The following is a 27,427-nucleotide window of genomic DNA, read 5'->3' on the forward strand; positions in this document are numbered from 1 at the left end:
TTTCGCGGTAGAGGGGCAGAGGGGCAGAACCACGGACAGGGGAAATGAGGTAGAAGTGGGTCGTTCTTATAACGAATCACCTGATAGCCAGCCGTGTGGCCCCATTCCACGCTAATTAAGCTCGTTAGCTAGGAGCCTGCAGCAAAGATGGCGGGCTTGTTAACCCTTTTGACAGCTGTTGATTGGAACAGGTTGTATTTAATGTTGACGAGTCTTCGTCTTAGGGAGAATGTCGGAAACGTAAATACCATATATCTTTTGCGTTGGACGGGAATTTGACAGGGAGCAAAAAAAAGTTTCAAAGGGAAAAAAGAAATTGCTCACGTCCAGATTTGAACTGAAGACCTCAGCATGGCAAGACTCCGGAAGCGAAGTGACATACTAGTGCTGCGCTCTACCAACTGAGCTACGCGAGCTGGTTCATGTCGTCGGATAAAAATATTGACAATATGAGAGATCAGATACTGATATACGCTTGCCTGCTGGGATCCGAATCCCGCAGCCCGCCCCGAGTCAATTCTAATGACATTGAACAAAATAACATTAGCGCCTCATCTAAATCACCCTTCACCTTTCGATAATTTTCTGCCAGCCATAGTTGGGATGCTTTCTACAATCTTAGACAGCCTTCAACGATATAATACACTGGAAACTACCACCGATAGTGACTCAAAGGCGGCATTGAGTGCCTCGGGCGTAGAATATATATAGGAGAGGTGTTGGTCTATGATCACCCTATATAACGGTTGCACTTGTGGCCCTTTTGACAGAATCTCATTGAGGCATGATCCAATGCTGAACGTACCGCAGGCCGGATGCGACCGTGATAAGAGCTACCGCACCAATGACTGCCAGTAGTACTGTACTACGGCAATTGTGTTCTCCATCTAGACTTCATGCATAGCCCACAGATGGGCCCCTGTTACGGGCCTCAATGGACTCTAAGGGATTTGGTCCTGGCCCGTAACATACGAATGTGCCTATGCCCTGTACTCAAAGCCTAGCCCGTTCGTAGATTTGGTTGGACTGTGAGCGTCGTCAGCTATGTAGACCCCTGGAGGTCTGTTCAAAGATGACAGGTCAAGTAATTGGTCAGGGGTATGGATCCGACAGATGATCATGAGTCATCAAATCAGCTCGCGTAGCTCAGTTGGTAGAGCGCAGCACTAGTATGTCACTTCGCTTCCGGAGTCTTGCCATGCTGAGGTCTTCAGTTCAAATCTGGACGTGAGCAATTTCTTTTTTCCCTTTTTTTGCTTGGATATCTTCATTCTTCCAACGCCCCCATTCTCCCCTTTTTGATTTTGTTACTGTTACTGTTTCTTTTTTTACTCCCTTACTCCCTTCACCAGTCTCTTACAAAGGCCCATCGGGTGAACTACGAAGCCTGACTAGCATACCATGGTCATTGCCTCTTCAATGAATTGATGAACAAGATGGTTGCCTAAGTTACATCCACAGAGAACGCTGGGCCTTATTTCCAAATCATTGTGTCGGAACTAGGATTCGAATGTCCCTTCGTAAACTCGCGCATACGCAACATCAATGATTGATCTTCCCAAGCGAGTGTTGTTCGGGGGTTCAGTAGGGAATCAAAAGCCTTATTGATTCCGGTACTAGAGCCCTTGTCCTATTGAGCCTTGCCACCCCCGGCGCGGCCTTGGCCTTCGCAGCCTTCATCTTCGCCTCTTTACGTGCCTTGTCGTTTGCTTTCTGCTGCTTCCGCCTCTCACGTATTGCCTGGGCCTTTCGCTCCTCCTCAGCTAACGACCATTCCGCCCATGCCCTGAGCCCGTCGGGGTGTCTAAGGCACCATCTGACAACGTTCCTAGAGGCACAAGCATCCTCAAGAGCGCTGTGGCCCCACCCATTCTGAATGTCGTATCCAAGTAGCCATCGGGTCAGATTCTTGAGCGACCAGATGCGTGGGAAGCGCTTGCTAGGCGGGTGTTCCGGCCATACAGCCTCAGCCGTAATCAGAGCCGAATCTACAACCCGCCTGTGGATGATGCCAAGTACATTGAGGTCGTTTTGTAGGGAATGGCCAACCAGGATCGTCTTGTCATCGATGACCTGCCACAGTACCTCCCGCGCGGCATGCCACCCATAAATCGCAAGCCCGTTGGCAATAGCCCAGTCCATGCCTTGCTCCGTGAGACCGCTCCACGGGGTGAGCCAGTTCACCACTGGATGCAGGGGCTTGACGTAGTTGTTGATAAGGACCTTGCCAGTGAAGAAGTCGATTGCTGCCAGGAAGGCGAGCTCGTGTGCACCGCCGGCAACCTGGACCATTTCGCAGTCGAGGGCTACGACTCGTGAGGGCATGGCAAATGGGGACTCGACTTCGGGGGTTTGCTGGAAAGTGGCGATCTGCCGAACGTTTTTGGTAGAGACGTTCGAGTCTGATTTCATTTTGAATCCATGGGCTTCGAGACGGGATTGCGAATGAGCTTTTGCCTTCAGCTCGCGATAAACCACCTCTGCTTCACTGGCATTCATCGCAGTGGAAATCGGAAGGAGCCCCCTGCCGACGGTCAGCTGGGGGGGTTGGAAACAAATTTCAAAGCATTTCCAGCACTTGCGTCAAATTGAGTCGTTGGCCGGGACTGTCAATTCCTCTGCGTGTGGACAGAGAACCGGTGAAGCTGGCAGGATTGGGGAGAGCTTTTGCGATGTGGGTCTGGGTGTTTGCAGGAAGCCTTAGTAGGTTGCTTGAGAAAAAACTTGTAAGTTGGCGTGTCGAGAAGTTAGTTGCGCCCTCAAGCATGGGTTGGCAGTATTATTGGGAGAAAAAGAGGACCTGCTTGTTGCGCAGGTGTCTGGTGATGTGAGGTTATATGACCTCTCAGACCAGCCCGGCTTTTGAATATTCTGACAAAACACTGGGACATGAAAGAAAACTAGATCTGCCATATTCAAGCATTTATTGGAAATTTTCATAGATTAGTACAGTAATAAATGAAGCTCAGTTAGGAGGCAGTCTAGCTTACAACCTCACAGGTTAGATAATATCCCTTGGTTAGCTCTGAACCAGGTCGTGTCAAGCGCCGATTAACAGATGGAAGAGAGAGATCGAGCTTTCTGGCAGTACGCAGTGCCCCAGAGCGAAAGGAGAGCTGGAATAGATACCAACAAAGAAAAATGATTGCTACGGACCAACGAGCGTTACAAGAGAAGACTTGGGCTACCTAATTTTGCTCTCTCGAAATAGCACGACCCAGTTCACAACCGAATATCGAAGCTCCATAAATCAATTGTACCTCCTTGTCATTGCAGCTTCGCCTCGCACCACGATTTAATGATCTGGCGCTATTGTGTTCCACCTACCACATTTTATTCATTACTGCATCACGCAATTCCTGGGCCACTTCCTACCTGCCACACCATATCCAAATCCCACCCGCATACTGCAAAGATCGTTTACGGGAGCAGAGATGACAAGTCGTCCACCTCCTCCGTTGGGTTGCTCTGATCCTGCTTAGCAGCCTGCGCGAACATGATCAACAATGCACCCAGACAAGTTTTGATATGCTCTAGCGTCTCCTCCCAAGTACGAGCCTCATACAGACGGTTTTTCAACTCAATATCAGCCTCCGCCAAAGTCGTGCCCTCCGGAAAGCCATAAGCGCTCAGATGAATGGGGCGTAGAGGAAGCCGATACTTGAAGCGCCATTCACAGCCCCGGCAGAAGTAGCGGGGATGGTGCCTTCAAGGAAGCTCTTGACATAGGGCATCTCGACATGCGCCCAGCCATAGAAGGTGTCTTGGGGCTCTGGGAATGCATTCCTTGGGAAGCGAGTAGTGCTGCAGTCGAAAGACGTAACGATTGGCTGACTGTGAACCCAGCCGTACTCGGGGAAGTCCCTCTGCTCTCGGAAATAACGGTACATGTTGCCGGTGATTTTATCTTTGGGGTTGGGGAAGCGGCCCCGGTCTGGGCTGATATTTTCAGCTTGCTCGAAGCATTCCGCGATCGTGCCCCATTTACGCATTGCAGCCAAGATGGCACATTTTATCGGGATGAGGATATGTTCCTCCTCCACAATCTTGAGTTTACCTTGCGGAATCACTCTGTCAGTGCAGATGAGGTAAGGGATCTTTTGCAAGTCCTCAATGTTGAGAGCGAAACCGTTGCAGGCGTCGATGGCCTTTATGAGCCAGAAGCCGTAGTTTTCTCTAAGGCACTTGTAGCACACACGCTCGCAGGTCGGGACATAAAGGAGTGGACCGTTTGTCTCAGCGGAGCCGTTTCGCTTGCAGTCTCGGCAGTAAGGCCATTCAAGCTCAGTTCGAAGAGCACGTAGGGGCACCCATGGGTCAAGGGCAGTCTGCACGAGGATCTCACGAATACGAGGGAGATACTGCATAACCATCCTGTAGCTCGCGTTGGTCTCGACGACGTAATGGGCAAGGCGGCAGGTTTTAGAGAATGCCAAGAGGCTGCGAAGTTCGAGGTCGTCAATAATCTGGCTGAGGATCTCGTTCGATAGAACTTCGAGAGAACCCAACGTAGTGTTGTGTTCGAGCGTGGGGAGCAGGGCTTGGGTAGACGGGCGTTGCGAGTTGAATTTGGAGCCCCTGAGGGGTCTGTAGGGAGCATCACGTCGCGTGACGGCAAACTTGAGGTCGTCTTCAGACCAGTTGTTGGTATCGGTGTATTTGCTCCAATTCGGACTCTCCATAGAAGCAGTTGCTCGGTTCAGAATTGCACGTCGCAGTTCTCCCCAGGACGATTCGCGTATGGCGGCATTCCGAGACCTCAAGTGGAAGGCCAGGAATGGGATGTTCATCGCCATGCTGGTGATTCAGAAGGGACACAAGACGAAGAAGCAGTGCAAAATAGACCGGAAAACTGTGGAGTTCTAGATAAAATGAATGGCTCTTTAGACGACACGGGCAGGTTCGCCGTCAAGAGAAAGAGGTAGCTGGAGATCTTCAAGATGACGAGAGAATGGCGAAGATTGAAGGGGACGGAGAAGAAGAAGGAGAAGAGGGGGGGGGGAAACAAATCTAGTATGAGCAGAAGAGGAAACAGATAAACAATGGCAGAATAAGCTGGTAGATCTTGTGACGCCTGCAAGTAACGACATTGGCTCCGCTTCTGACCTTCTGAGAAAAGGGAGAGGGTCATTCACTGCGGGCCTTGATCGGAACTTGCAAACTACTCAGTCATTTAGTGTATATTGGTATCCCTTCAACCTTCGTGCTACCTCCTACTAGTAATACTGAAGCCATTGATACGCATGCTATCTAGATATTGTGTAGTAACATAAGGTGTTGGACACCTCCCAGGAGAAACCGAAAGCTAAGAACAAATAGTACAAACATGACGCTACGGCCCGGGGTTGGTTGGCGCAAAATGCCAACTGAATGGGGCTGTATACTCCAATATTATGAAATTGTATTTGTGCACGCAAAGGGTGGTGGTGTACATGGCCAGCTGGCCCTAAGATATGTCTATATACTAGCACGGAATTCGCGAATACCCCGTGGAAGCTGTTCACCGTGGTGAAAAGCGGCTTTACTCTACCTCCTCCATAGGATTAGGCAGTTGCCCAGTTCGTACAACGTAGTCATCCTCATCTCCCTCGTTAGACGGACCATCAGCCATATCCTCGTCACCACCATCGGATTCATCAGAGTCTCCGCTTCGAGGGCCTTTACCCTTCTTTCCAGCAGCGGCTTTCCCCTTGCCCTTGCTGCTTGTGTTAGAATTACCACTGGCACTACGAACAATGCTGCCAGGCCATTGCCTTAGGCCCTTGAGGCGATCGTGAATGCTGCCTGAAAAGCTGTGGTCTCCGTTACTCGTTGGTGTCGCACTGGGGGACATGGGAGGGGCGATCTCCCCCATGCTGAATGCCTCCATGGCATCGGCAATTGTCTGCGGAGCTGCGGAATTTGATTCTTGCTTCGATTTATCGACTGACTCAAACGTTTGACGGATCCGTTCGAAGTGCTCAAGTTCCTTGGCGCTGTTTCCTGTTAGTTCCCCTCTTGACGTAGGTTGGGTTTACAACGTACCTAACACTGGGGACAAGCTCTCTCTGGGCGGCTAAAAAGTCTTCCTCAGTCACCAACACGGAAACATCCTCCGGGGTTGCTAAATGGTCGAAGAAGTATGCAGTACTGACAGGCCCCCCCCGGTAGCTGTTTGATCTTCTCGTCCACTGCGGTAGACTTCCGGGTGATAGCCTTCAGCATTGCATCAGAACAAAGAGCATATAAATCGGCACCGGTGAATGTCAACGGAAGCTGTTCAGCGACCCGGTCAAGAGAAACCTCAGGGTGCAGAGCGAACTTGCGAGTAAGAGCTTCCAAAATCGTAGCCTGTTTTCGGTGTGTATCTGACACACCCAAGTAAAGCATTTTGTCGAATCGACCAGGTCGCAAAAGGGCAGTATCCAGTAAATCAGGACGATTCGTTGCGCCAATGACGAAAACGCCACCGCTATTCTCTTCGCCGCCGTTCATGCCATCCAGCTCTGCGAGAAGCTGACTGACAATACGATCCATGACACCGCCACTGTCACCCTGGTTACCGCGCTTCGGTGCAACCGAGTCCAATTCGTCGAAGAATACCACACAAGGGCGAGCATCTCGAGCACGCTGGAACACACGGCGCACGTTCGCTTCTGATTCACCAATATACATGTTCAGCAACTCAGGGCCCTTGACTGAGAAGAAATTCAGAGAGAATTCCGTGGCAATGGCCTTGGCAAGCAGAGTCTTTCCGGTACCAGGAGGTCCATAGAACAGAATACCACTGCGCTTCTTCATGCCCTTGGCGAAGAGCTCGGGGCGTTCAAGTGGCAACTGAATAGTCTCTGTCAGGGCATCCTTGACATTACTCAACCCACCAACATCATCCCAGCTAACATTCGGAATCTTGGGTGCGCCGATAGAATCGGCAAAATTCTTTCGAGCAGCTTCAACGGCTGTATCGAAATCGGCTTTGGTGACACCCCGTGCCCCATCGCCCCCAGCGAGCAGGACATCGCGGACGCTGACCTCTGCGCCGGGGAGTTGCTTAGTTGCAGTTTCAGCAAGACCCTCGATACGTGCAGTGCGAGCCGCAGCAGCCCGTTCGACGACATCGACCAAATCTCCCGCGACGAGCGCTGCAGTCTTCAGGGCCACAGTTCCGAGTTCCACATCCGCGGCCAATTTGATGCCGCGCTCGGCAACGGCATTGCGTAGAATTCCCTCACGCTCTTTTCTTCCGGCGCACCGAGTTCAAACTCGTGCGTGAACATACTGCGGATTCCTTCGGGGATTTGCTCGACGTCCGTAGTTGTAGCAATGACTACTCGAGCCTCATTGATAATCTCAGTCATGGCAGTGACCATGCGGTCAGCTGTGAGCACCTCAATGTGCTTAATGAGCAATGCAGTACAGTTCGCTCCGCAATGGAATGCGCGCTCGGCCCGAGCTTTGAGATACGCCTCCGTCTTAACATCGCCGCCATTAGCTCCACCCTCCGTCAAGATATCATATGAATCGATGGGAAACGTATGGAGACCAATATCTGCACAAGCGCGAGTCGCAAGGGTCGCCTTTCCAATATGTCTTTGTTGAGAGCGAAGAAGGATGACAACAGGCTTCATCCCAAGCTGAATAGCTCGTGGGCTTGTAGACGCAGCCATTAAATCACGGATTCTCTGCTGGAGCGGTGGAATGAAAGCTTGAGGAGGTTCTGTCATAATACCATGAGGGGCTGGGATATCTCCCACTGTCTTCGGGATAGTCTTTACTCCCAGCCAATATTCCCAACCGTTGCCCAAAACCCCAGGAACCCGGCTTACATCGCTGCCAGCCTGTACCATGCGCGTGCTAGACGGATCGAGGACTGCAACGCCGCCCCACTGGTCTTCGCCAGTTTCCTCCAATTCTTCCACGATAGTTGGTACAACTTGACCCACGCGGAACCAGGCGACACCAACCTTGCGAGGGCCCGAGTCTTCAGAAGCCGAGCCCTGGCCTAGACGGGAAGTAATGTCATCTTCTTGGCTTGCGTTGTCACCGCTAGAACTCGCAGAGAACACAGCTCGGCCAAGGCCCTCATCGACACTGATTCCGACCAGGTCTCCGCTCTTCAAGATCCGCCGACGGGATTCAAAATACTGCTTGAGACCAGCAAAAAGCGCTGGCTGGAGAACTCGGTCCATGGAAAGGGGCGTGGAGACCTTCAGAAGCGTGACTTCCTTTGCAAGTGGAGGGTTACGTATAGCACTGTTCTTCATATGATGCAATAGCCCTGGTTTTGGAGCTTGACTGGCAGCGGCGAATGTCATGGGCGAAATGCGCAGGTATTTGGGGTTCTCAATGTTGCTCAGCAAAAGCGGTGGCACAAATATTGAGGGGGTTAGACGAGTCGGAAGACGTTGCGAAAAGCTCGATCGACGGGCACCGGAAGGGTTGATGGCATAGCGAGGCTTCGGAGATGGCAGTCCTGGAAGACCAAAGACCTTGACTGGCCGCCAATCTCCAGGTTCTTCCGGAGAATCATTGAAGCTTCCAAGCTTGAGGGAAGCGAACATGTTCAACTGCGGTTCCTCGGCGGCCTCAATGCGAACCCAGTCACCCGAGAAGCAGCCGATCTTTGCCAGCGTACTGATATCAACAAAGACAAAAGAGTCAACGTCCTCATCATCGCGAGGACGTGGATGCAAAACTTCATTGGGCACTTGTTGCAAAAGTCCCTCCACTTTGAAAACCTTGCCATTGGTGCGACCGGGGCGCATAGTCGCGGAGGTAAAAGTCGAGGTCACGGAGCCGGGGGTATGAATTCCATCTGCCCGCCGCCCACCCGCACGAGGCGTCGCAGACGTAATAGAAGACATTACGCCTGATGGTGCCTGCGGCAACTCAGGGGCAGACAGAGATATCATGTCTTCCAAGGAGTCTTCCGAAGAATCACTAGCAGACCCAATGGAACCTTCTGTTTCCGACTCCTCCGCCGCAGACGTAGTTTCCATCTCGGTAGTTTCGCCGGCCTTGTCCTCGGCAGCGGAGAAGAATTGTTCGTTTGATGTGTCGTCGGCTTCATCCTCCGCAACATTTCTCAGAAGGCTGGGCCGTGGAGGCAAGGATTGTTGTACTCGATTACCCTGCGGGCGGGCCTGGACAAGCACGACCTTCGTTGTGGGCATAAGAAGGCCTTGAGACACAGGCTCGCAGAAGGAGATTCGGGCAGGTGGGGCTGGCGCATAAGTAATAGGATGCGGGGGAAGAGGAAGAGGAAGCACATCGCCCATGTGAACAATGCGCTGCGTAGCCAATGCTTCACGGACGGCGGCGGTCAAGCGCTGCTCCGTATCGACAGCAGCTTTCTTCGAGTACCGCCTGTTCTCCGGAGCCTTTCCGCTCCGCGGCCACGTGCCATTGGGGGAATTTGTGGAAGTGAATCCACCTCTGAACTTATTCTGTACATCATCGTGGTTACGCAGAAGATGGCGCTCTACTGTTACATAGACTGTGTCCAGGTGCAACGGCGCAACATCAAGCACGCGGATTTCGACGGTTCGGTGGGTCTGCAGTGATTGACGGGCGGAGTCGAGTTTCCCGAGCGCTAACAGGAAAGACTGCAGCGAGTCTGCGGATTCGGGGAAGAGGACGGTTGACTGAGATGTTGGCGGTCTCCCCGCTGGCTGAATACGCACGGGGAGGATAGTCCAGGCTTGGTCCTCGACGGCGAGATGCGTAGGCGTGTGCGGGGCAACAGCCACGTAGAGTAACCCATCACCGGTCGTGGCCTCTGTCGCGTTCCAATTCAAGTTGTAAGCAAAGTGAGTCGCGCCAACCGTGGGGAATCGGTTCGATCACTTACCCAAGAGAGAGTGCTGGGAGAACAGGTCATTGGCGATGTCCTCGGATAAGACACCTGTGTTTCCACGCAGCTGAGGATCCAAAGCAAGACGCGCTGTGATGGGCAACTTGTTGCGCTGGCGCCTCTTTCCTATTCTTCTGCGCCTTTGCCGGGGCTGCTGCTGGGAGCTCTGCCCGTATTGCTCGAACTCCATAGCTGGCCGAGGGCTCCAATTCCCGTCGGGAAAGGACGAAAGTTGATGAAGAAAGAATTCGGCAGCTGGGGCAGTATATTGAAATCGTGAAGCAGCCCAGCTCTCACATTAGAAGCAGCAAGGAACCCGCGTGGCATAAGATAGCGGGGAGAAGATGCCAGAGCGCGTACGATCCAAAATCCGGGGGTTGCTCCATCCGCGGGCACCGTCATTTTTCCGGCTCCGAAGCCGAGGTCCAATTCACGGGGAAGCCGTGCTCGGGAACAATCTGGTTCCTGGGTTTACCAAACTATCTCTGTGAATTTGGATGTGCATATGGAGTTGAATGAGCATTATAGTTGCATGTGGGATTTTGTTACAACTACTCTTGTCACATAATTGGATGACCGTAGCAGCAGGTCAGCAAGCCCGCATATCTTGTGACGCCATTGGTCCTCGGTACCTGGATCGAGGATCGGCTCTGAGACTTTGTAGATCAGATAGACACGCTTGGATGGCAAGATTGAAGCATCACCCACGAGAGAAGACATTCCACTTGCCAAAAAAAAGTAATGCGAACACAAAAATACTCGAAATACTCGGAAATTTTCCAAGACTCATTTACTATTCCGTTATTGCCAGTGGTACACTCGCCAAGGCATTCTTGAAACTTGGAACATTGTTTATTGTATATCCATCGGGTCCTGCTTCCAGGCCTAGAAAGATCAATGCTATACAAGGTAGTGCTAGCATTAATACTTAGAGACTCCATGAAAGCCAATCTCTATTGTAATGACGTGCGTCGTTACTTCGATACAAGCATCTCCTTGACAAGGTGATCCCAGAAAATTGAGCTTATCTCAGGAACATGTTCCGACCATGGTGCATTTTGGTCCGTCGCATCTAGGCCCAAGCTTTCTCCAGCAAGCCCTTTGCCGACAAATTCACGCGACGGAAAGCTCATATTGATCATTCCATCAACGACACGCATACCGATAGCCCCGGCAACGATTTTGACCTGCTCTGCACTGTGCACACCACCCTGTCCTCCGTAAGAAACGATCATAGCTGGCTTGCCCTTCCACTCGTGGAATAGATAATCAATTGCGTTCTTCAATTCCGCTGGAATACCCCAGTTACGCTCGGAGGTGAGAAAGACAAAGGCATCGAACTTGCTGATATGGCGACTCCAAGCTCGCGTATGTTCATTCGAATAGTCTTCAGAGGAGATGAATCGATTGGGAATACCGGGCTCATCAAACATCGGGAGATTGAAGTCTTTGATGTCAATTATATCAATCTGAATTTGAGATTGAGTCGCATTTGTGCTATTGCGTGCCAGTGGAGATTGGATGGCGTCTCGAACGAAGGAGGCAATTTGAGGTCCAATTCGCGTTACGCGAGTACTGCCAATGACAATTCCCGCTTTGAGGCTCTGAATAGAAGCCATTTCTCAATAGATGATAGGTGGACGATTGACGGTACTCGAAAGAAAAATCCACCACCAAAATCAGCAATCTCAAAGTGGGCTTCAAAGTTGTCTATTACTTCCACTTCGTCTTCTTCTATGCGGGGTGTTCGGCACATTATATAGCTTACGACTGCCCTGCTAACCTATCACATGTACTGAAAATATATAAATGCCACTGGCTTTTATTTTGGTTTGTGATGATTTGCAATATACAAGGTGGATCGATGTATCGGACTTTGGGGGAGGCGAGCGGACTCGGCATTCGGTCTTTCAGATCGAGCGCGGGATCCCGCCTTACCCAATCCAAATTGATCCAACTTCTCTGCCAATCGTTTGTAGATACGTATGTGCCATCGCTTCATAGGTTGATACAGTATCAGGTTATCTCCGGCCGGGTTCCTTCAAAGCAGTTGTATGCTGATTTCAACTGCGGGTTGCAAGGGCCTTACAACTAGACCTCTGCGTAGCCCTTAACCCCCGGCCCCCAACCTAACCCAACATACTAATTGGCGCGGCTCTGGGCCTAAGAATAGACTAAAAAGCATGGCATGACCCTAAGTGTAAAAACATAGTGGCTAGTAGAGCCTATTGCGGTCCATAATGGGGACTTCATTCGTGGACTAAGCAGTGTTCCACCCCGAGGCAATCTGATCGTGTGGAGTAATTTTCAGGATGGACTGGCTACGCGCGTCGGAGATGAAAAAAAAAAAACAAGCTTCAAGATCTGTCCCCAACAAGGCTTTCATATTGAGTCCAAAAAAAGGGGCGATACTGGTGCCCTAATTCTAAATTTCGATCCGAATTTTGTAGCTCAACTTTCATATATGCTATGCTTCGTGGATACGATAAGATAAGGTCACGTGCCAGGCATGGCAACGCGAAGCACGCGCGCATCGCGTCCGGACTATGCACGGCGCCCTTGTTCGAGGATCCCGCACTTTGACCCTTCACACTCTCTGAACACTTGCCCTCACCCCCCAATAATGACCCCAAACTCATAACAAACTTTACGAATCAATAGTCAATCTGTGCCTCCTATCTCAAAATGTCCTCCCCATCCACCCCGCGGTCGACGCGTTCTGCGTCCCCCGGGGTAAACTCGCCCAATATGCTTACCCCAGGGCAAAAGATTAAAGCGATGATGGCTCAATTCGACAGCGACTCAGAGAGTGATGATCATGCTAGTCGTCCCAAAATCTCAGTATCGAAGCTGGACTTCGGTTCCAAAAGCACATCTACCGACGCGACGCGACAACCACATCTTGCCATGAGCTCCGACGACTCAGATGCAGACGACATTATCCGACCAAGGGGTCGGATGGCGGCCCGTATGCAAAGCAACGCTGATGTATCCGCGGAGAAGGATTCAGCTTTCGCTCGATTATCGAAATCTCTGCGTACTGAGAGAGAACACCCAGCTAAGCCGCAGAGAGAGAGTACGCCCCCAGAATTCATGTCGAGCGATGATGAGCTTCCAACGAAAGGCGCACGGAAAAATAAGAAAGCAGCGTTAGAGACAACAGAAGCTAGCTACTACTCCTCGAAGTCATCACAACGAGCTCGTTCAGAGTCCCCGCTGTTCGTCTCTTCGCCCGCAGCAGAACACGACCCCGCGGCAGACGCCGACGCTGAAGTGGGAGATGGCCATAAAGGGAATGCCCGGTTCCTTGCTCTCGTGGCCCAGAAACGAAAGGAGCGTGAGGAGCGTGAAAAGGTCGAGGCTGAGCAAAAGGCTGCTCGACGAGCCCGAATGGAGCAATTCAGCTCTGACATTATATCTGGTGAAGACAGCGAAGCTGATGATCCTGAGTCCGCCAAAAAGCTTTCACAGAAACCTCGTCAGCCAAGAAAGGCAAGCAAGAAGGCATTGGAGGAAATGCACCGGGAGACTCAGCGCATGAGTCGGAATATGCAGCTTGCCCATCAAGCTCAGACGAAGAAAAAGATCACCAAGGAGAGCTTCTTCGCCCGATTCAACTATGGACAGCCCACAGCCCCCGTCGAACCGCCTGCAGCCAACTCTTCGTCTACCGCTGGATCCCAACAGTCTTCCGATGCAGAAGGAAATAACAAGACCCGTGACACACCGCGCACATCGCCTGTTTTGGGCCCAGTGGACTCGGATAAGGTTGATACGAATGGACCGAAAGAAACGAAATCTGCAACTGACGTGCAGGCTGGAAACGAAAATCCAGTCGCCCAGTCTGAGACCAGCACCAACCAGCCCAAAGAGACCAATTCTCTCCCCGTTCCCCCTTCAGCCTCGAAAAAAGAGCCCTTCCAATTGACTCGCCCCCCTGTCCGAGTCCTGATGTCCAGGCAAGAAGTCGCTATGCACCAGAAGGATGAGTCTGACAGTGACGACCTGGAGGTCGTTACCTCTCCTGCCAAATGCCGCCGAATTGCAGCCTTTGAAAACCTTCCCGTCCGGAAAATGCAAGAACCAGAATCTCTCACGAAGCTCAAGGCCCTCGCCCATTTAACATCCCCTACTCGCAAATCAACCTCAATGAATTCTGCAGAGTTGTCTGCGAGCTTACTCCAGCGTGCCCGACAGCAAGCTGCGAAGGAAAGACGCGAGCGCATTGAAGAGCTTCGGGCCAAGGGAGTTATCATCGAGACTCCTGAAGAACGGGCAGCAATGGAGGATGACATGGAAGATCTTGTCGAAAAGGCTCGCCGTGAGGCGGATGAGATCGCGCGACTAGAAAAAGCCGCCAAGAACAATGGCCAAGACCCTGATGACGAAGAGGATGATGGCGATTACGAATTCTCCGGCTCTGATGAAGACGAATTGGTCGATGATGAAGATGCGCGAAGTGTGGATGGAAATGATGGACTTGTCGATCAAGAAGCAGATGAGGATGATGAGTCTGAAGACGAGTTGAGCGAGGCTGCCGTCTCTGATGCAGAGATTGAGGTCCAGGCAACTCGGCGCAATCGCAGGGCGCGTGTAGTCAGTGATGACGAGGAGGAGGAAGAAGAAGAAGAAGAAGAAGAAGAAGAAGAAGAAGAAGAAGAAGGATCAGAGCAAAAGCAGATTCCATCAACGCCTGTTCGTCCTCCTTCAAATCCCCCCAAATCAGCTGAGCGCCCTCTTTTCCCAGGCATGGAGACACCAAATATGTCTATGGGCCTTACTCAGGCCTTTGCTGGTACATTGGCCGAGGATGATGCCATGAGCCAGCCAGGCTCTAATACCGTGCCTTTCTCACTCCCAGATCCTGGACAGGCTGTTCCTCGGTTGCGTGCTGAAGAGTCTGAAATTCTTGTTCGTGATAGCCAAGAGCAATCGAACGACCGCGACTATATGACTGGATTTAGTCCCAACGTGGCCAGGGTTTCAGAGTCCCCTGCTGGACGTGCCTTCTCCGAATTCTCTCAGCTTCCCGACCCGACACAAGATGAGGGTTTTGTGTTTTCCCCATTTGATCCTGCCAAACGCTTCCGTGGTACTCCACCGGTATCCACTGTGGATACTGTCATCGTGGGTCAGAGCCAGTCGCCCATTGCCGAACGCAAAGGAAGGCACCTGCGCCGTGGGCGTGCTGCTGAACTGTCAATGGTCCACGAGGAAGAAGGCGAAAAGGAAGACGAAGAGGAAGACGAAGGAGGGTTCGAAGTCAATGCCAATGCTTTCAATGTCATGAAGAAGGCATCTAAGAAGCCTTCAGAACCATATGACAAGAAGGCTAGCATGGCGAAGGATATTGTGGATGAGGCTGCCGAAGAATCCGAGGATGAGTACGCAGGCCTGGGGGTAACAGTGACGAGAGCGATGGAGAAGAGGATGCCTTTGATCGGCAAATGATCAATGACAACAGTGGAGAAACTGTTGACGAAGGAAAGCTTGCTGCACTCAATGCGTATGTCTCCAAGCATTCGATCTTACGTTGTTCTGCGCCACATGCTAACAATTATCTAGGGATCATCAACGTAACCGTGATGAGAAAGATGTTGCCAAGTTGATGAGAGATATCACGACCGGAGCTCTTCGTCGCCGCCGCGGTGCAGCCGATGACGACCTCGATCTTGATGACTCGGATGATGAACGACTGGCACGTCGCCGTGAGAAGCAGCGCGAGTTTGCTAAGATGCGTCGGGCTCTTCTCGCCGATGACAAGGTCGGTGAGCTAGCCGAGAATCCCAAGAAGGCAGCTTTCTTCAAGGCGATTGAGGATCGCGAAGAGGAAGATGACTTTGAGATCGAGTTCCTAGACGAGAGGGAGGGTGGCTCTCAGAATGATTCTTCACAGAATATCGGCGCCGAGGATAACATTGCCTCGGATGATAGCAAGAAGCGTAAACGGCCGCTAGAGCCCTCCGCTGAAGATACAACCAACCGCCCACCTCCTAGTCTCCGTCGAACTCCCGCCAGCGCCATGTCAAAGAAACCTGCGACGCTGGCCGAGATCCGGGAAACCCTGTCTTTCCTGACCGAAACTCCCGAATATGACTCCTTCCACGAAGACGCCTCTCTGGATGACGAGGACGCACCTGAAGACCAAGACCGAGACCAAGACACGACGAGTGCAGATGACAGCCCATTCGAGGACGCCCACCCAGAGCCAAAACAAGACTTCGCCAAACCCACCAACCCTCGCCGCACACGTGGTCCTGTCGTCGACCGTCTCGCTTTGCTTCGACAAGCATCATCCAACTCCGCCTCTGGGAATGGTTCCGGAGCCTCTACTACCAAGATGGCCTTCCAGACAGGCGGAAGCAGAGAAGGTCCCATTGGCTTCCGACCTCCACCACTCTTGCGACGTGTTACAACCGGCTCCTCTTCAAGCTCCAGTTCGAGCACGAGCACCTCTACTCGCGTTACTAAACCAGGTGCTTCCGGCCCGAAGAAGGGCGGTGCGGTTAATTCCTACACTGCTGCACGTGAAAAAGAGCGTGAACGCCAGCTTCGCATGAAGGAGCGTGGTAGCAGCTCACACGTTACTAAATTACTGGCCAAGCATGCCAGCAACAGCTTAGGGAGTCTGGCCCGCAAGGGTCAGTGGGATTAGATGAATTTTTGGGGAAATCTTGATTTTACTAGGATTTGGACAGCAGGTACCGGCGTTTTTGGGGGATTGCTTTGTTGGTGTTTCGGTGTAATGGTGATGTATCATGTTAAGGCAATCGACCTGTAGTTAGCTTATATGACTGGAGATCCCTCAATCATCAAAAAGATGGCCAAAGGCCGAACCAGCTGACCACCCAGTCCTATCGGTACTTCCCAGGTAATGCTTGTAAAAGTGTCGCGGTGTCATTACTCTTCCCCATCGTAGATTATAGCAGTCTGAGTAAATAAGTCTGCCTGCACCCGGAATCGAACTAGCACCCTGAGAAACATGGTACTTTCTCGCGATTTGGTCCGGATAGCTTCAAGTGCCAGTGACGGGCACTTCTGCTTCTTTGATAACGCCCGTTTCCCCCTCCTCTCAGCATTTTTGATAGGAGATGAATAGAGACAGATGTTCTACCAACCTTGACGGTCAAGACTGTCCAAAAAAATTTCTAAAAATTTATACCCGTCAGCTCGCAACCAAGGCCGCGAGGTTAAACGCCCCTGCCACCCTCCACTTGACTTCTTGGTCTCTGTTCTGGCAAGACTTTCCAAAGCAGAAGGGCGGCCTCTCGCCACCAAGGAGGAATCAGGTGTTGAACCGGATCGGCCACCCCAAGAGGCTTATGCCCAGAGATCCAGTTTTTGCTTTATAGCTCAGCACCGGTACTCCCCAAGCGTTACCCAGTAACCAGAGGACACAGTTGGGACTAAATACTTCCTTCTGACTGTTTTGTAGTCCTGTCGCTATCATCTACCACTGCCACACTGATACTATAATACATCGTGAGAACATTGCCATTCACCTGCTACTTTGCACCTGCCCTATGCTGATCATCTTATTTAACTACTCATACTCTTATATGCGTCCACGGGTCCTCTGAATTATTTACAGCTAATTTCTGACAGCCATGCAGCCTTAGGCCACCCACACAACAAGGTATTATCTTATTTACTTAGAATTGAATGGAGATCTCGCGATCATTCGATATTGTACACAGCAGTTATCCATCTTTCGGTACCCCTCCCTAGCTAACGACCGCTGATGTGGCCAGCGGCCCCCGCTGGAAGTAAGTCACTCCATTCTCTCGATTTGCCCGAAGCCTCCATCTCATGACCAAGCCGCAACTTGGACACCAACTCCATCAACGAGCGAATCTTGAGGCCCGGCCGTTCCACGCCCCCCTTCCGATCGAGGAAACAGCTCTGCCACCCCGCACCTCGCGCAGCAAGGTAGTCCTTCTCATAATCATCGCCAACATGCACGCACCACAAACTCTCCGCAGAAACCCCACTGGGAAGTAAAAGGCCCGCCTGGCGCCGCGCAACGTCAAAGATCACCCGGCCCGGCTTCTCCTCGCCAGCCTCATAGCTCGTGATCACCATATCGATATCCACCCCCGGCCGCCCAGCCTGCGACATGAACTCGTACACGGAGCCCAAGCCCGCAATCTCAGGCGAGCTCCGCACCTCCGACTCCCCCGCTCTTCGAACCCAGGCAACTCCATGCTGGAGCGGTCTTGGTCAGCGCGGAGCCCACCCACCTTTAGTCCCAATGAGCGCAGCACCGCCGGGACCCGGTCGTCCGAATTGGACACCACGCCGACGAAGACCCGCTCGTACGGCGTAAGCTGCGGAACGGCCCGCTTGACCTCGCGCAGCCGCGCGAAGAAGGGCTCCACGTCCTCGAAAAGCGCGTAGCCCTCCGCTCCGGCAAACCGGTGCAGAAGGGTCTCGACGAGGCCCGCAGGGAGCTCACTGTGGGGACTAGTGTCGCTGCTGCCGGGGCGCAGGGACTGTGATAGTGCTCCCTCGATGGTCGCCCGGATAACGTCCGTCCACCATTGCTTGGGGCCCGCGTACTGGCCGCGGAGGACCTCTGCGCGGCCGTAGTTGTAGTGTTTCTTGGCTTGGGCCTTGTAGGCGGCTTTGAAGGCGGATTGGATTGCTTGAGGGGTGATGGCGGTGCGGGGGAGGCCGAATTCGTGGGCTACGGAGGCATATTGCTCTGGGACGGATGTGCGGGGCGTGAAGAGGGTGTCGAAGGCATCAAAGGTTAGCAGGAGAGTGCGGCGAGGGGATGGCTTTGTAGATACTTGGCGTAGACCGGTGTAGGCGTGCCTGGGCAGCATATTTCCCCCCCAAGGTTGAGGTGTTGGAGCGGTGACGTTGCGGCTTATCTTTTCTTATCGCCGTGCGCCGTTTTCTGGGACGCGTGGAGACGCAATGGGCTGTGATTGGGGTACGCCGGGGAAGTTGGGATGTGTACCAGGAGTACTCTGTACCTAGCTTGCATTCATTATTGCGACTGGTTAGGAGATATATGAGGCGCTTGTCAATCTCCAGTTTGTGATTGGTATGTGTTGTCCAACGACATAACGCTCCGAACTGCTTATAGCGTTCGTTCTGCGCTACGGGAGCTACTTTCGAGCACGAGTGTTGGATATGAGGATCATTCGTGATCATCCAATTGATCCTTTACATATTGACGGAATATGGGGACTGTATGATGTTAAACATTGACTCGATAGAGGCATTTTATACATGCAGAACAGAACATCCCGCAGTATAAGCAACCCAAGTAGAGTTCGAGTCATTTCCACCTATTCCTCGATCTGAAATGTACTAGTGCCAGACGAAGAAGTAGTCTGTAAGAATGACTTGAGCTCTGCTCGAACAAAGTTAGTACGAGTTTAGCCTAACCAAAGATTTCGTGGCTTATGCTGACGCGGCTCCTGGGCGTTACGGAGAGTGGGGACCTGCAGCGATCAGATAGTGAGCCTAAACAACGAATCCAATCCCCACCCTAGTTGCTTTTCCTCTGTATATACTCAGTCCTTCAACCGATATTTCAGAGCTGGAAGAGCCCATCCCGGCTACAGAGTACCCCCACTGATACCTCCATGAATTCACGCCCCACCCCACGCTGCCATGCGCCCCCATACTCTCTGGCTGCTGTCCATAAGCTCTCTCGCGGGCCTATCAACCTGCACCACAGCCCCAGACGATCCTGTCCTCAAAAATGCCCACCACATCTTCAACGTGCTCCATGACTCCATGCGCCAATGGGGCTCCTCGCTCCACCACAACGGCGTCTCTTTCTTCCTTGCCAGCGTGCCGGCCGGCACCCAGCTCTACCACGGCACCCACAGCGAGCCCCCCCATCACCGGGCCCGAATGGCTCGCTTTCGAGCCCGAGCATGCTATCATCTTTGCCGGCCCCCGCCATGGCGGTGGAGGCCCTTCGCCAGGCCCGCATCGCCATGGGAGCGACGAGAACCCAGATCTCCCCAAAGGCCCTGATGAACTCCGCCGGCGGACTGAAACCGGACCATTCGAGAAACCACCTCACTACGACGGGCCGGGATTCCTGCACACGTACGCCGCGGCGAAAGACCTGCGGCTACTATATGTGGACGGGGAATCCGCCGCGAAGACGGAGAAAGGGACGCTGGACTCGCAGGATGTGGTGCTGCTGAACATCACTGCCGGTGGGTTCAGGGGAGGCGACCACGATCGGGCGGAGAAGGCATGCACGTTGGCGAACGGGGATTGGGGAGGAAAGGTTGATGGGTTGCTGCGGATGGAGGCTGGGTTTGAGGTGATTTTGTGCGATTTTGAGCGTGATCTTACCCTTTTGAGGGTTAGCCGGGTGAAGATGCAGAATAATCAGGAAAGGGAGGGAGAGGGGAGGCAAAGGCCTGGTCCTACTCCTGATGCATTGCGGTGGTTGAGGGCTGTGAGTGAGCGGTATGATGGGATTGGGGGCCACCGGGTGCGGTTGAACTTTGATAGTTTTGTGACGGCGTTCTCGCACGATGTAGACCTGTTTCCAGGAAAGGGTGAGCTGCCGAGGCTGACGGGGCTTGATGCGAATGAAGTCAAGAAGATTCGGGAGGAAGTGTTCCATGCTATCTTGACGATTGATGCGGCGGCACCATCGTGGGATTGGCAGGCCACTGTCGATATGATCGTCAAGCGGTATGGGGATGAGTTATCGTACTTTGCGTCGGGCAAGGTCAATAGTATTGAAAGTCTGCGGGCACAGATTTCGCTTCTGATGTCGCCGTTCATTGACTACAGTGGCCGGAACACCACGCTCGAGGCAGAGCGGTGCGCGACGCAATTCCTGCCGTTGCAGATGCAGCACAGCTCGAGTGTGCCGGGCAGGGCTGTGCATCATGTCGCGCTGCATATTTGCCAGACGATCTTTGAGGCAGCTGGGCAAGACGGGCTCGGGCCAGCGATTAAGAGTTTCCAAGCTTTGGTTAAGCAATTGGACTGGACGACCTGGAAAGCATGTCGGGGATGCCAAGATAACGAGATTTGCGTCGTGCCAATTTGGCCGATGGGGTCGGTGGCAGATTACAACAATCCGAAATGCAAAGACGCCTCTCGCCCTTACGATTCAGATGATGAAAGTTACTGGGGGAGAATGCCTCACTCCCTTGAGGGTGATTACTTGAAATGGGTATAGCAAAGGTGTTGATTCGTTATTCAATTAGACAATACCAATTGAGTCTTTGGACATGTTAGAAAAAGACCAGGCCAGGACGCTTTCAGTAAAAAAATTGGGTACAATTGAATATATAGACAAAAAATTAGAGGGTGGGTTGTGAACTCCGCATGTTCGGTCGTTTTGCGTGCGTTAGCCTGAAAGTAGCCATTGCAGCTCAACTCTCAAAGACATAATTATCAGAGAACCCGTAGAAGCGAATATTGTCCATTCAGGGGTATCGTCATTTACAGGTTGGAGACAGTACCACCGACGGTGGCAGTGGCACCAGTGACGACAGTGCCCACGGTGGTGGACAGGCTGGAGAGGCCAAGGCTGCTAAGGAGACCAGCGACGACGGAGGTAAGGCCAGTCAGGGTAGACTCAACCTTGACGAGCAGAGCGGAGGTACCATCGGCGGAGAGCAGACCGAAGAGGTTGGCGGGGTCCTCACCAAGCTTCTCGGCCTCGGAGGCAAGGTCACCAACGGCGGGGACGGTGGCGATGACCTTGCCGACGGTGCCCTCAATGGTGGACAGGTCGAGGCCCTGAAGGAGGGAGGGCACGGCCTGGAAGACAAGAGTCTCACCGGTCTGGCTAACAACGGAGAGGGTGCCATCGACGGTAGAGCCGAGCCCGTCACGGCGAGCGAGGCTGGTGATGCCGTCGAGGGAAGAGACGACGGTGCCGACAATCTCGTCGACCTCGGTGAGGCCCAGCTTGGCGAGCAGACCCTCGACACCGCTGGTGAGCTCAACCAGAGCGTACTTGCCGTCATTGAGGGCAACGGTGATGGTGCTTCCGGCCATACCGCCGACGTGAAGGCCGGTGACAGAGTCAGCGACCTGGACGATCTGGCCGACGGAGCTCTTGACGTTGCGGGAGAGGTCGACACCGCTCAGGAGGCCCTTGGCATCCTTGTTGAGCTCAACAACGAGCTCCTTGCCCTCAGCGGTGGTGATGGTAAGAACCTCGTTGACCTCGCCGCTAACACCAGACAGACCGGAGCTGGTGACGGGGGTGTTGATGGCGGTAGGCAGAGCGCAGGCAGCGGTGGCCAGGAGAGCAGTGGCGAGAGTGAAGTACTTCATTTTGATTTAGAGAGTGACTGGTGCTATAAAAGCGGAATGAATGGACGGTATGAACCGGTGGTAGAAAGAAAGACTGGAAGTAAAAGACGAATGGCTTCTTGAGGAGAAAAAAGAAAGGAACCTGAAGGCAGCAAACCTACTGGTTATATACGATCCTGCTAGCTTTTGAATCAGGGGAAGAAAATCAAATCCACCCGATGCCTCCTTTGACCTTGAGGGGACAAGCGAACGGAGGGCATCCACAACGCCCATGGTGTGCTCCCAGGAAGGTGATACTTCTGAGGATCTCAGAATAGCGTAGCCAATGATGAGCGGATGCCAGATAGGCTAGCCAATCAGCAGAGGGGTGGTTACTATCTTAGTGTCGACCTAGTGAGAGCGCCAACGCAGGGGAATTTGGGCCCTTGACACGGGCTCATTATCCACTTGTAAACACGGCAAGGAGGGCCTATCCTCGTTCTGGAGATGGGGATCAGCGCCGGACGACTCCGTGCGGAGCTCGGGAAGCTGGGGCAGTGGACCAGTTTCAACGGTCGTGGATGTGTTGAGTTGGGACGAGCCTGCTCACTGCATTTTGATACCAAAACCGGGCTCAAATAAGCAATATGGGTAGGGCTCGGCAGCGGTTTCACTTAAAGCAAGAGGCTCCCAATAAACCAAGGGGGGGGGTCCCTGGGCCCTCGTGGCTGGCAAACTGCCGGTACCAACCTTCAGCGGTGCTGGAGTCAGTGCACATGGACTAACTGTAATTGTATAGAAACCGCCGTCAAACCATATAATTAGGCCTGCAGATCGACATAACCTGCGCCTCCGGCCCACTTCTCTATCCCCTTACGACCCCCAACGGTAGCAGCCCAGCCTCGCAAACGACGCCCAGGAAGCCGCCCCCAAGCCGCAGACTTCGAACTGTAATTTTAAAGAATAGCCGTTGCCACATGAGGAACTGGCAGGTGGCCGTACTCCGGTCCTCCTCATCCTTCGAAGCTATGTGGAGGCTAACGTCAAATAGTCACATCAGTGGGGCTAATTGAGCTTTCCCGCCAACGCATCCACGGGCGCAGGACCCTTGCGAGTACATCGTGACTCCTGAGGTTGCATATCAAAGAATTTTGAAAAAAAAGGTCTTGAAGTTGTGATCATCACGGGGCACGCAATATTGAATAGTCCGTCGCTAGATCACAAGTTCGGCTCTGGGGCTAGCAGAGTTCCTCGAAGCACTTGAAATTAATTGAACACAGTCCCTCAATCGAGGCATTACCTTTGTTGGAAGTGGAGGGCAATTTCCCCTGACAATCCTTCTCTCTTGGGAGGTGTTGATGGGGCAGCTCGAGGTAGCCAGGCAATAAAAAGCAGCGCAAGTTGGCCGGGAAACCTTATTCCCGCGGGGAGGAAAAACACAAATTTGGCTATCAAGATTGCACCTCCCATTTTTGAGCGTTGCAACATCCACTTACAATGCAATAAAAAATGTGATGCTTGCTTTACTCGTTCGACCAGACCTGCGTAGGAGTCCTCCACTACACTTGTAAGGCCATCCTGCCGACGCTGACTGTGGACCCCCCAATCTTGGCAAGGCTGGTAATTCAAGCAGTGTCCATATAAGCACCTAGGGCCGCGGGGTGGCTTTTTTAGTGTCGGTCATCAAAGTAGTCTGAGTCTGTCTGCCCGGTTGGTAGGGCGTGTTGCCCCTTGCTCTCCCATACCGCCCTATTTGTACTGTAGTTTGATACCATAGAAACGAAAAGAGCACTGCATGAAGTGTTTGCTAGTCGTGCAAGGTCTGGAACTGGGTGCGTGTGAATTCCACGAGGAACCTTTGTCTCGCAAGGCCGGGATTACTGAGAGCCATCACTGGTACTTCCCACTGAAATGGTTCAAGGCTGTCGAGAGCGGCAGAAAAAGTCCCAGTTCTATAAACAGCTTCAACAAAATGGGTTGAATGGCCATCTGAATTGTTTCTGAAGTCTTGTGTCGATCTCTTGAACATGATGGGTTTCAGACGAACAGGTCGTTAGTCGTCGAAGGTCTAATCTAGAATCACCAGGTTCGAGGAATTGACACTATCTTCGAAAAACAATTCCATGTGGCCCGTTAGTCTCTACCCGAAAGGTAGGTCGCTTAGATTCTCCCCTCATAAGGCTTGTCCCACTGCTAGCACGCTCCCATTAGCCTTTAAGGTCCACTACCGCTAGGTAGGAGGTAGGGTAAAAGCCCAGGATTATTGGATTGCTCATTCAGAGCACCCTCTACGTCTTACAAATAAGAGAGCAGTAGATTATTGAATGTGGTAATTCCATAGTTGGATCAGATATGGGGGGCTTGGCGAAATCATTTCCAGTTGCGTCAACCAACGCTGCCACTTCACGATGTCGAGGAAGCTACCCGAGCTTTAACGCCATTTGTTGTCCCACCCGGCCTGTTCCACTACAAATGCGAGGGCTAGCTCTGTGAAACGAGCCATGTGCTGTTTATACATAATTAGTCCGTTGTTGGCACAAGGAATAGGGGGAAAAACAAGAGACTTACGTCAAAAGAGAAGTACCCCTTCTCATCATCAATGTCAATAATGTCATGAGACCCGTGTATATACGGGTCATATTTACCGGGGAATCCTTTATTTGCGAGTGGATTACCCTCGGACGCAAATGCAGCGGGGTAGTTGAGTAGCGTATAGGACATATAGTCAGATCCAGCGGAACTATTCAATTAGTAAGTGCGAATCAAGGATGAGGATCGAACTTACGGTCCAAGCTCATACACCTTCGCCGGGATGGCGATGTACTTCTTAGCCAGGTTCAGAACCCAGTTTGTGAGCGCGTCGTCGGCTTGAGTCGCAATGAAGCCGATAGTCTCGGTCGCATTGCGAGCGACGTATCCTGTCATGTCCTGAAACACATATCAGCACCGGCATAATTGATGGTATTACAGTGATCCCCTACAAATTCCATCATGGCCCCGATCTTGGCGCCCTGGTCCTTCTTGTACCGTGCAATGCGCTGGCTCCCCAGAAGGCCGCCCTCCTCAGCAGCGTACCAGTGGAACTCGACCGGGCCGTCCTTAGGCGTGTAGCCGCTTTCCGCCAAGATACGGAATGCCTCCAGGATACTGACTGTACCTGAGCCATCATCATCTGCGCCGGGAGCAGGCAGCAAGGGAAATAGGTAGTTCGCCGAGTCCTGGTGCGCGCCGATAATGGTCAACGGCGCGGAGGCGTTGCGGACCTTGGGTTCGAAACGAGCAATTATGGAGGACTGAGGGAAAGGATGAGTGAAGTATTCGAGGGAGATGTGGGTACGGAAGGGAGATTTGGCGATGATCTGTCGTCTGGTTAGTTCTCTTCAGATGCAACGCGAGTACTTGAGATACATACTTCTGCGATATGATCGTGGAGCCATTCAGAGCTTTGCTCCCCGAAGACATAACCATAGTAGCGATTGTAATAGCTGGTCAGATGCGTGAGGACATCTCGAAGACGCTGTGTATCGACTTTGGAGAATAGTGGTCGTACGAGACTTTCATGCACAAGGTCGGGAAGGTCTACCGAGCTCCGGATTAGCAAAGGCAAGTTAGAAGTCACGGCCTGAATCGGAGTAACCTACTTGCTTTACCGGCAAGCGCATTCACTTGGCCGGCATAGTAGTCTTCATGCTCGGTGATATCGATGAACTTCTTTCCTTCCTTGCGAAGGCGTAGCTTATCGCCTTCGGTCAACCACGTCGGCTTGTCCTCACCAAGGACGTGCAGCAAGCGCGGCTCATATAGCTGGGCTTTGCTCTCAATATTCAAGGATATCATAGCCTCCACCGGGTCAGAGTATTTAGCAAGCGCCGCAGCAACAGCATTCTGGAAGTCGAATGAATCGTGCGGGCTAGGAGCTTCTGATGCCGGACCGAAGACCACCTGGGACGGCGGAAGCGCTGTAGCAAGACTAGCAGCGCCCAGAAAAAGGACACAAAGAGGCTTTAGCATGGTGTAACGAGGTGAGACCGCTATGACAGCTGTTGAGGGCAGGAAGCAGTGAGGTCCGGGGAACTCAGGAATGCGGAGATAACGAGATAAGCAGGCTCGATAACGCCATTCCCATTCGGCAAGCTCCGTTTCGTGCCAATGCGGATCTGCTAATGAGTTTGCTTCAAGATTTGCAGGATACCGACAGAGTCTACTGTAACTACTAGTATCGCTTCAAAAGATGATTCGCCTGTCGGAAAATATCAAGTGGCCTTCCCGGTTTCAAAAGAAATCTTTCAGAGGAAATACGGAAAGGCATTCTCATCAGTTTAGCGAAAGCCCCAGGAAAAGAGTCATTCTATACAGATTCCATTGTCAGATGTCAGCAGTTACAATCCAACTTTGATGCATCGGTTTCTCAAAAAAGCCGTGGTAGCGCCAACCCGAGTGGACTCTTTAGCCTGAGTCGGCGAACACCGCATGGTCAGGTCTTTTCATGCCTCAATCTCTTTCAAAAGCCCTCGGCCTCTCCGTTCGTTACATGATATGCGTCAATGGCCATTAACAACCTCGTAGGCAATTGGCGCCGATCCTAGCCAACCACACAGCCTTGAAAAGAGCTTGAGCACAGTTTTACGGGTTGCACCAACTGGACTGACCCGCGCTTTGATATACTGAAGAAGTTGATTCAAAGCTGAAAGGGTTGTATGATGGATGTCTTGCAGCTGAGCTTAGGCTCTTGATGAGGTAATTCCCGCGGACCCCGGGTGCAACCACTAATAATTTGATATTCCAGGCGGGATCAAGCTTCTTGGGTGATATGGATCGCCAGAAGTTGATCTAACCGAGTCGTGCATCGGACTCCGGGGTCCGATCAGTCCCAGAATCGAAAAGTTCAATTGGGCTATCAAAATGGGCTCATACATACCCGAATCTCTCATAGGGAACTGTGAAAGTTTACCACTACTAGAAGATACTATGACGCTATTCACCGTAGGAAAAAAGGCAGCTTATCGCACTCGGTGACAACTATCCTCGTTCGTTTACACAGGACCATATCTCCTTACTCAAGGAGATCCACCCACGCCAGAACCCTATCCCATGCCAGAATCTGGGAATCATCAAAAACATCAGCGACCGCATCATTAACCAACAGCGAATTCCTCACAAATGATGCTCGAGCAGCCGCGATTTTAGAAGCAACCTGGATATTCCGCCAATGGACGCCAAAATACATACGAAACTGATCGTTTCCACACAAATGGTCCATGATGCAGACCACGCGCGTCGCATGCGTGATCGCGATGAAATCCAGCAAAGCGGTCCTGCGAAGTCTCCCTACTGTTGTAGAGGGGCTGGATAGCG

At 52.3% G+C, this 27,427-nt stretch overlaps 9 protein-coding genes across 9 annotated transcripts; 2 read left to right on the plus strand and 7 right to left on the minus strand.

Annotated features, from left to right (window-relative positions):
• Window positions 1-1,581: 1,581 nt before the first annotated feature.
• On the minus strand, window positions 1,582-2,499 carry N7468_009436 (3'-5' exonuclease; the record flags this gene model as incomplete). Its single annotated transcript, XM_058478732.1, has 1 exon — window positions 1,582-2,499. The coding sequence occupies one exon, from the start codon at window positions 2,497-2,499 to the stop codon at window positions 1,582-1,584; it is 918 nt and encodes a 305-aa protein (XP_058327062.1).
• Window positions 2,500-3,629: 1,130 nt separating this feature from the next.
• Window positions 3,630-4,796, minus strand: N7468_009437 (uncharacterized protein; the record flags this gene model as incomplete). Its single annotated transcript, XM_058478733.1, has 1 exon — window positions 3,630-4,796. The coding sequence occupies one exon, from the start codon at window positions 4,794-4,796 to the stop codon at window positions 3,630-3,632; it is 1,167 nt and encodes a 388-aa protein (XP_058327063.1).
• A 725-nt stretch (window positions 4,797-5,521) lies between these two features.
• On the minus strand, window positions 5,522-10,022 carry pex6 (AAA family ATPase peroxin 6; the record flags this gene model as incomplete). Its single annotated transcript, XM_058478734.1, has 5 exons — window positions 5,522-5,975; window positions 6,025-6,103; window positions 6,135-7,214; window positions 7,259-9,757; window positions 9,830-10,022. The coding sequence occupies 5 exons, from the start codon at window positions 10,020-10,022 to the stop codon at window positions 5,522-5,524; spliced, it is 4,305 nt and encodes a 1,434-aa protein (XP_058327064.1).
• A 784-nt stretch (window positions 10,023-10,806) lies between these two features.
• N7468_009439 (NADPH-dependent FMN reductase) lies at window positions 10,807-11,451 on the minus strand (the record flags this gene model as incomplete). Its single annotated transcript, XM_058478735.1, has 1 exon — window positions 10,807-11,451. The coding sequence occupies one exon, from the start codon at window positions 11,449-11,451 to the stop codon at window positions 10,807-10,809; it is 645 nt and encodes a 214-aa protein (XP_058327065.1).
• A 1,066-nt stretch (window positions 11,452-12,517) lies between these two features.
• Window positions 12,518-16,487, plus strand: N7468_009440 (uncharacterized protein; the record flags this gene model as incomplete). Its single annotated transcript, XM_058478736.1, has 3 exons — window positions 12,518-15,216; window positions 15,240-15,338; window positions 15,398-16,487. 3 exons carry the CDS (start codon window positions 12,518-12,520, stop codon window positions 16,485-16,487), a joined length of 3,888 nt encoding a protein of 1,295 aa, XP_058327066.1.
• A 1,073-nt stretch (window positions 16,488-17,560) lies between these two features.
• Window positions 17,561-18,660, minus strand: N7468_009441 (uncharacterized protein; the record flags this gene model as incomplete). Its single annotated transcript, XM_058478737.1, has 2 exons — window positions 17,561-18,037; window positions 18,073-18,660. The coding sequence occupies 2 exons, from the start codon at window positions 18,658-18,660 to the stop codon at window positions 17,561-17,563; spliced, it is 1,065 nt and encodes a 354-aa protein (XP_058327067.1).
• An 890-nt stretch (window positions 18,661-19,550) lies between these two features.
• N7468_009442 (uncharacterized protein) lies at window positions 19,551-21,005 on the plus strand (the record flags this gene model as incomplete). Its single annotated transcript, XM_058478738.1, has 1 exon — window positions 19,551-21,005. The coding sequence occupies one exon, from the start codon at window positions 19,551-19,553 to the stop codon at window positions 21,003-21,005; it is 1,455 nt and encodes a 484-aa protein (XP_058327068.1).
• A 266-nt stretch (window positions 21,006-21,271) lies between these two features.
• N7468_009443 (uncharacterized protein) lies at window positions 21,272-22,114 on the minus strand (the record flags this gene model as incomplete). The annotated part of the gene is made up of 1 exon (XM_058478739.1): window positions 21,272-22,114. The coding sequence occupies one exon, from the start codon at window positions 22,112-22,114 to the stop codon at window positions 21,272-21,274; it is 843 nt and encodes a 280-aa protein (XP_058327069.1).
• Window positions 22,115-24,503: 2,389 nt separating this feature from the next.
• On the minus strand, window positions 24,504-26,083 carry N7468_009444 (peptidase family M28; the record flags this gene model as incomplete). The annotated part of the gene is made up of 6 exons (XM_058478740.1): window positions 24,504-24,578; window positions 24,641-24,812; window positions 24,858-25,000; window positions 25,054-25,431; window positions 25,485-25,651; window positions 25,714-26,083. 6 exons carry the CDS (start codon window positions 26,081-26,083, stop codon window positions 24,504-24,506), a joined length of 1,305 nt encoding a protein of 434 aa, XP_058327070.1.
• Window positions 26,084-27,427: the final 1,344 nt, after the last annotated feature.

This window comes from Penicillium chermesinum, assembly GCF_028974085.1.
Source record: "Penicillium chermesinum strain IBT 19713 chromosome Unknown utg000007l:1.0-2695246.0:1.0-2697696.0, whole genome shotgun sequence".
NCBI lineage: Eukaryota > Fungi > Ascomycota > Eurotiomycetes > Eurotiales > Aspergillaceae > Penicillium > Penicillium chermesinum.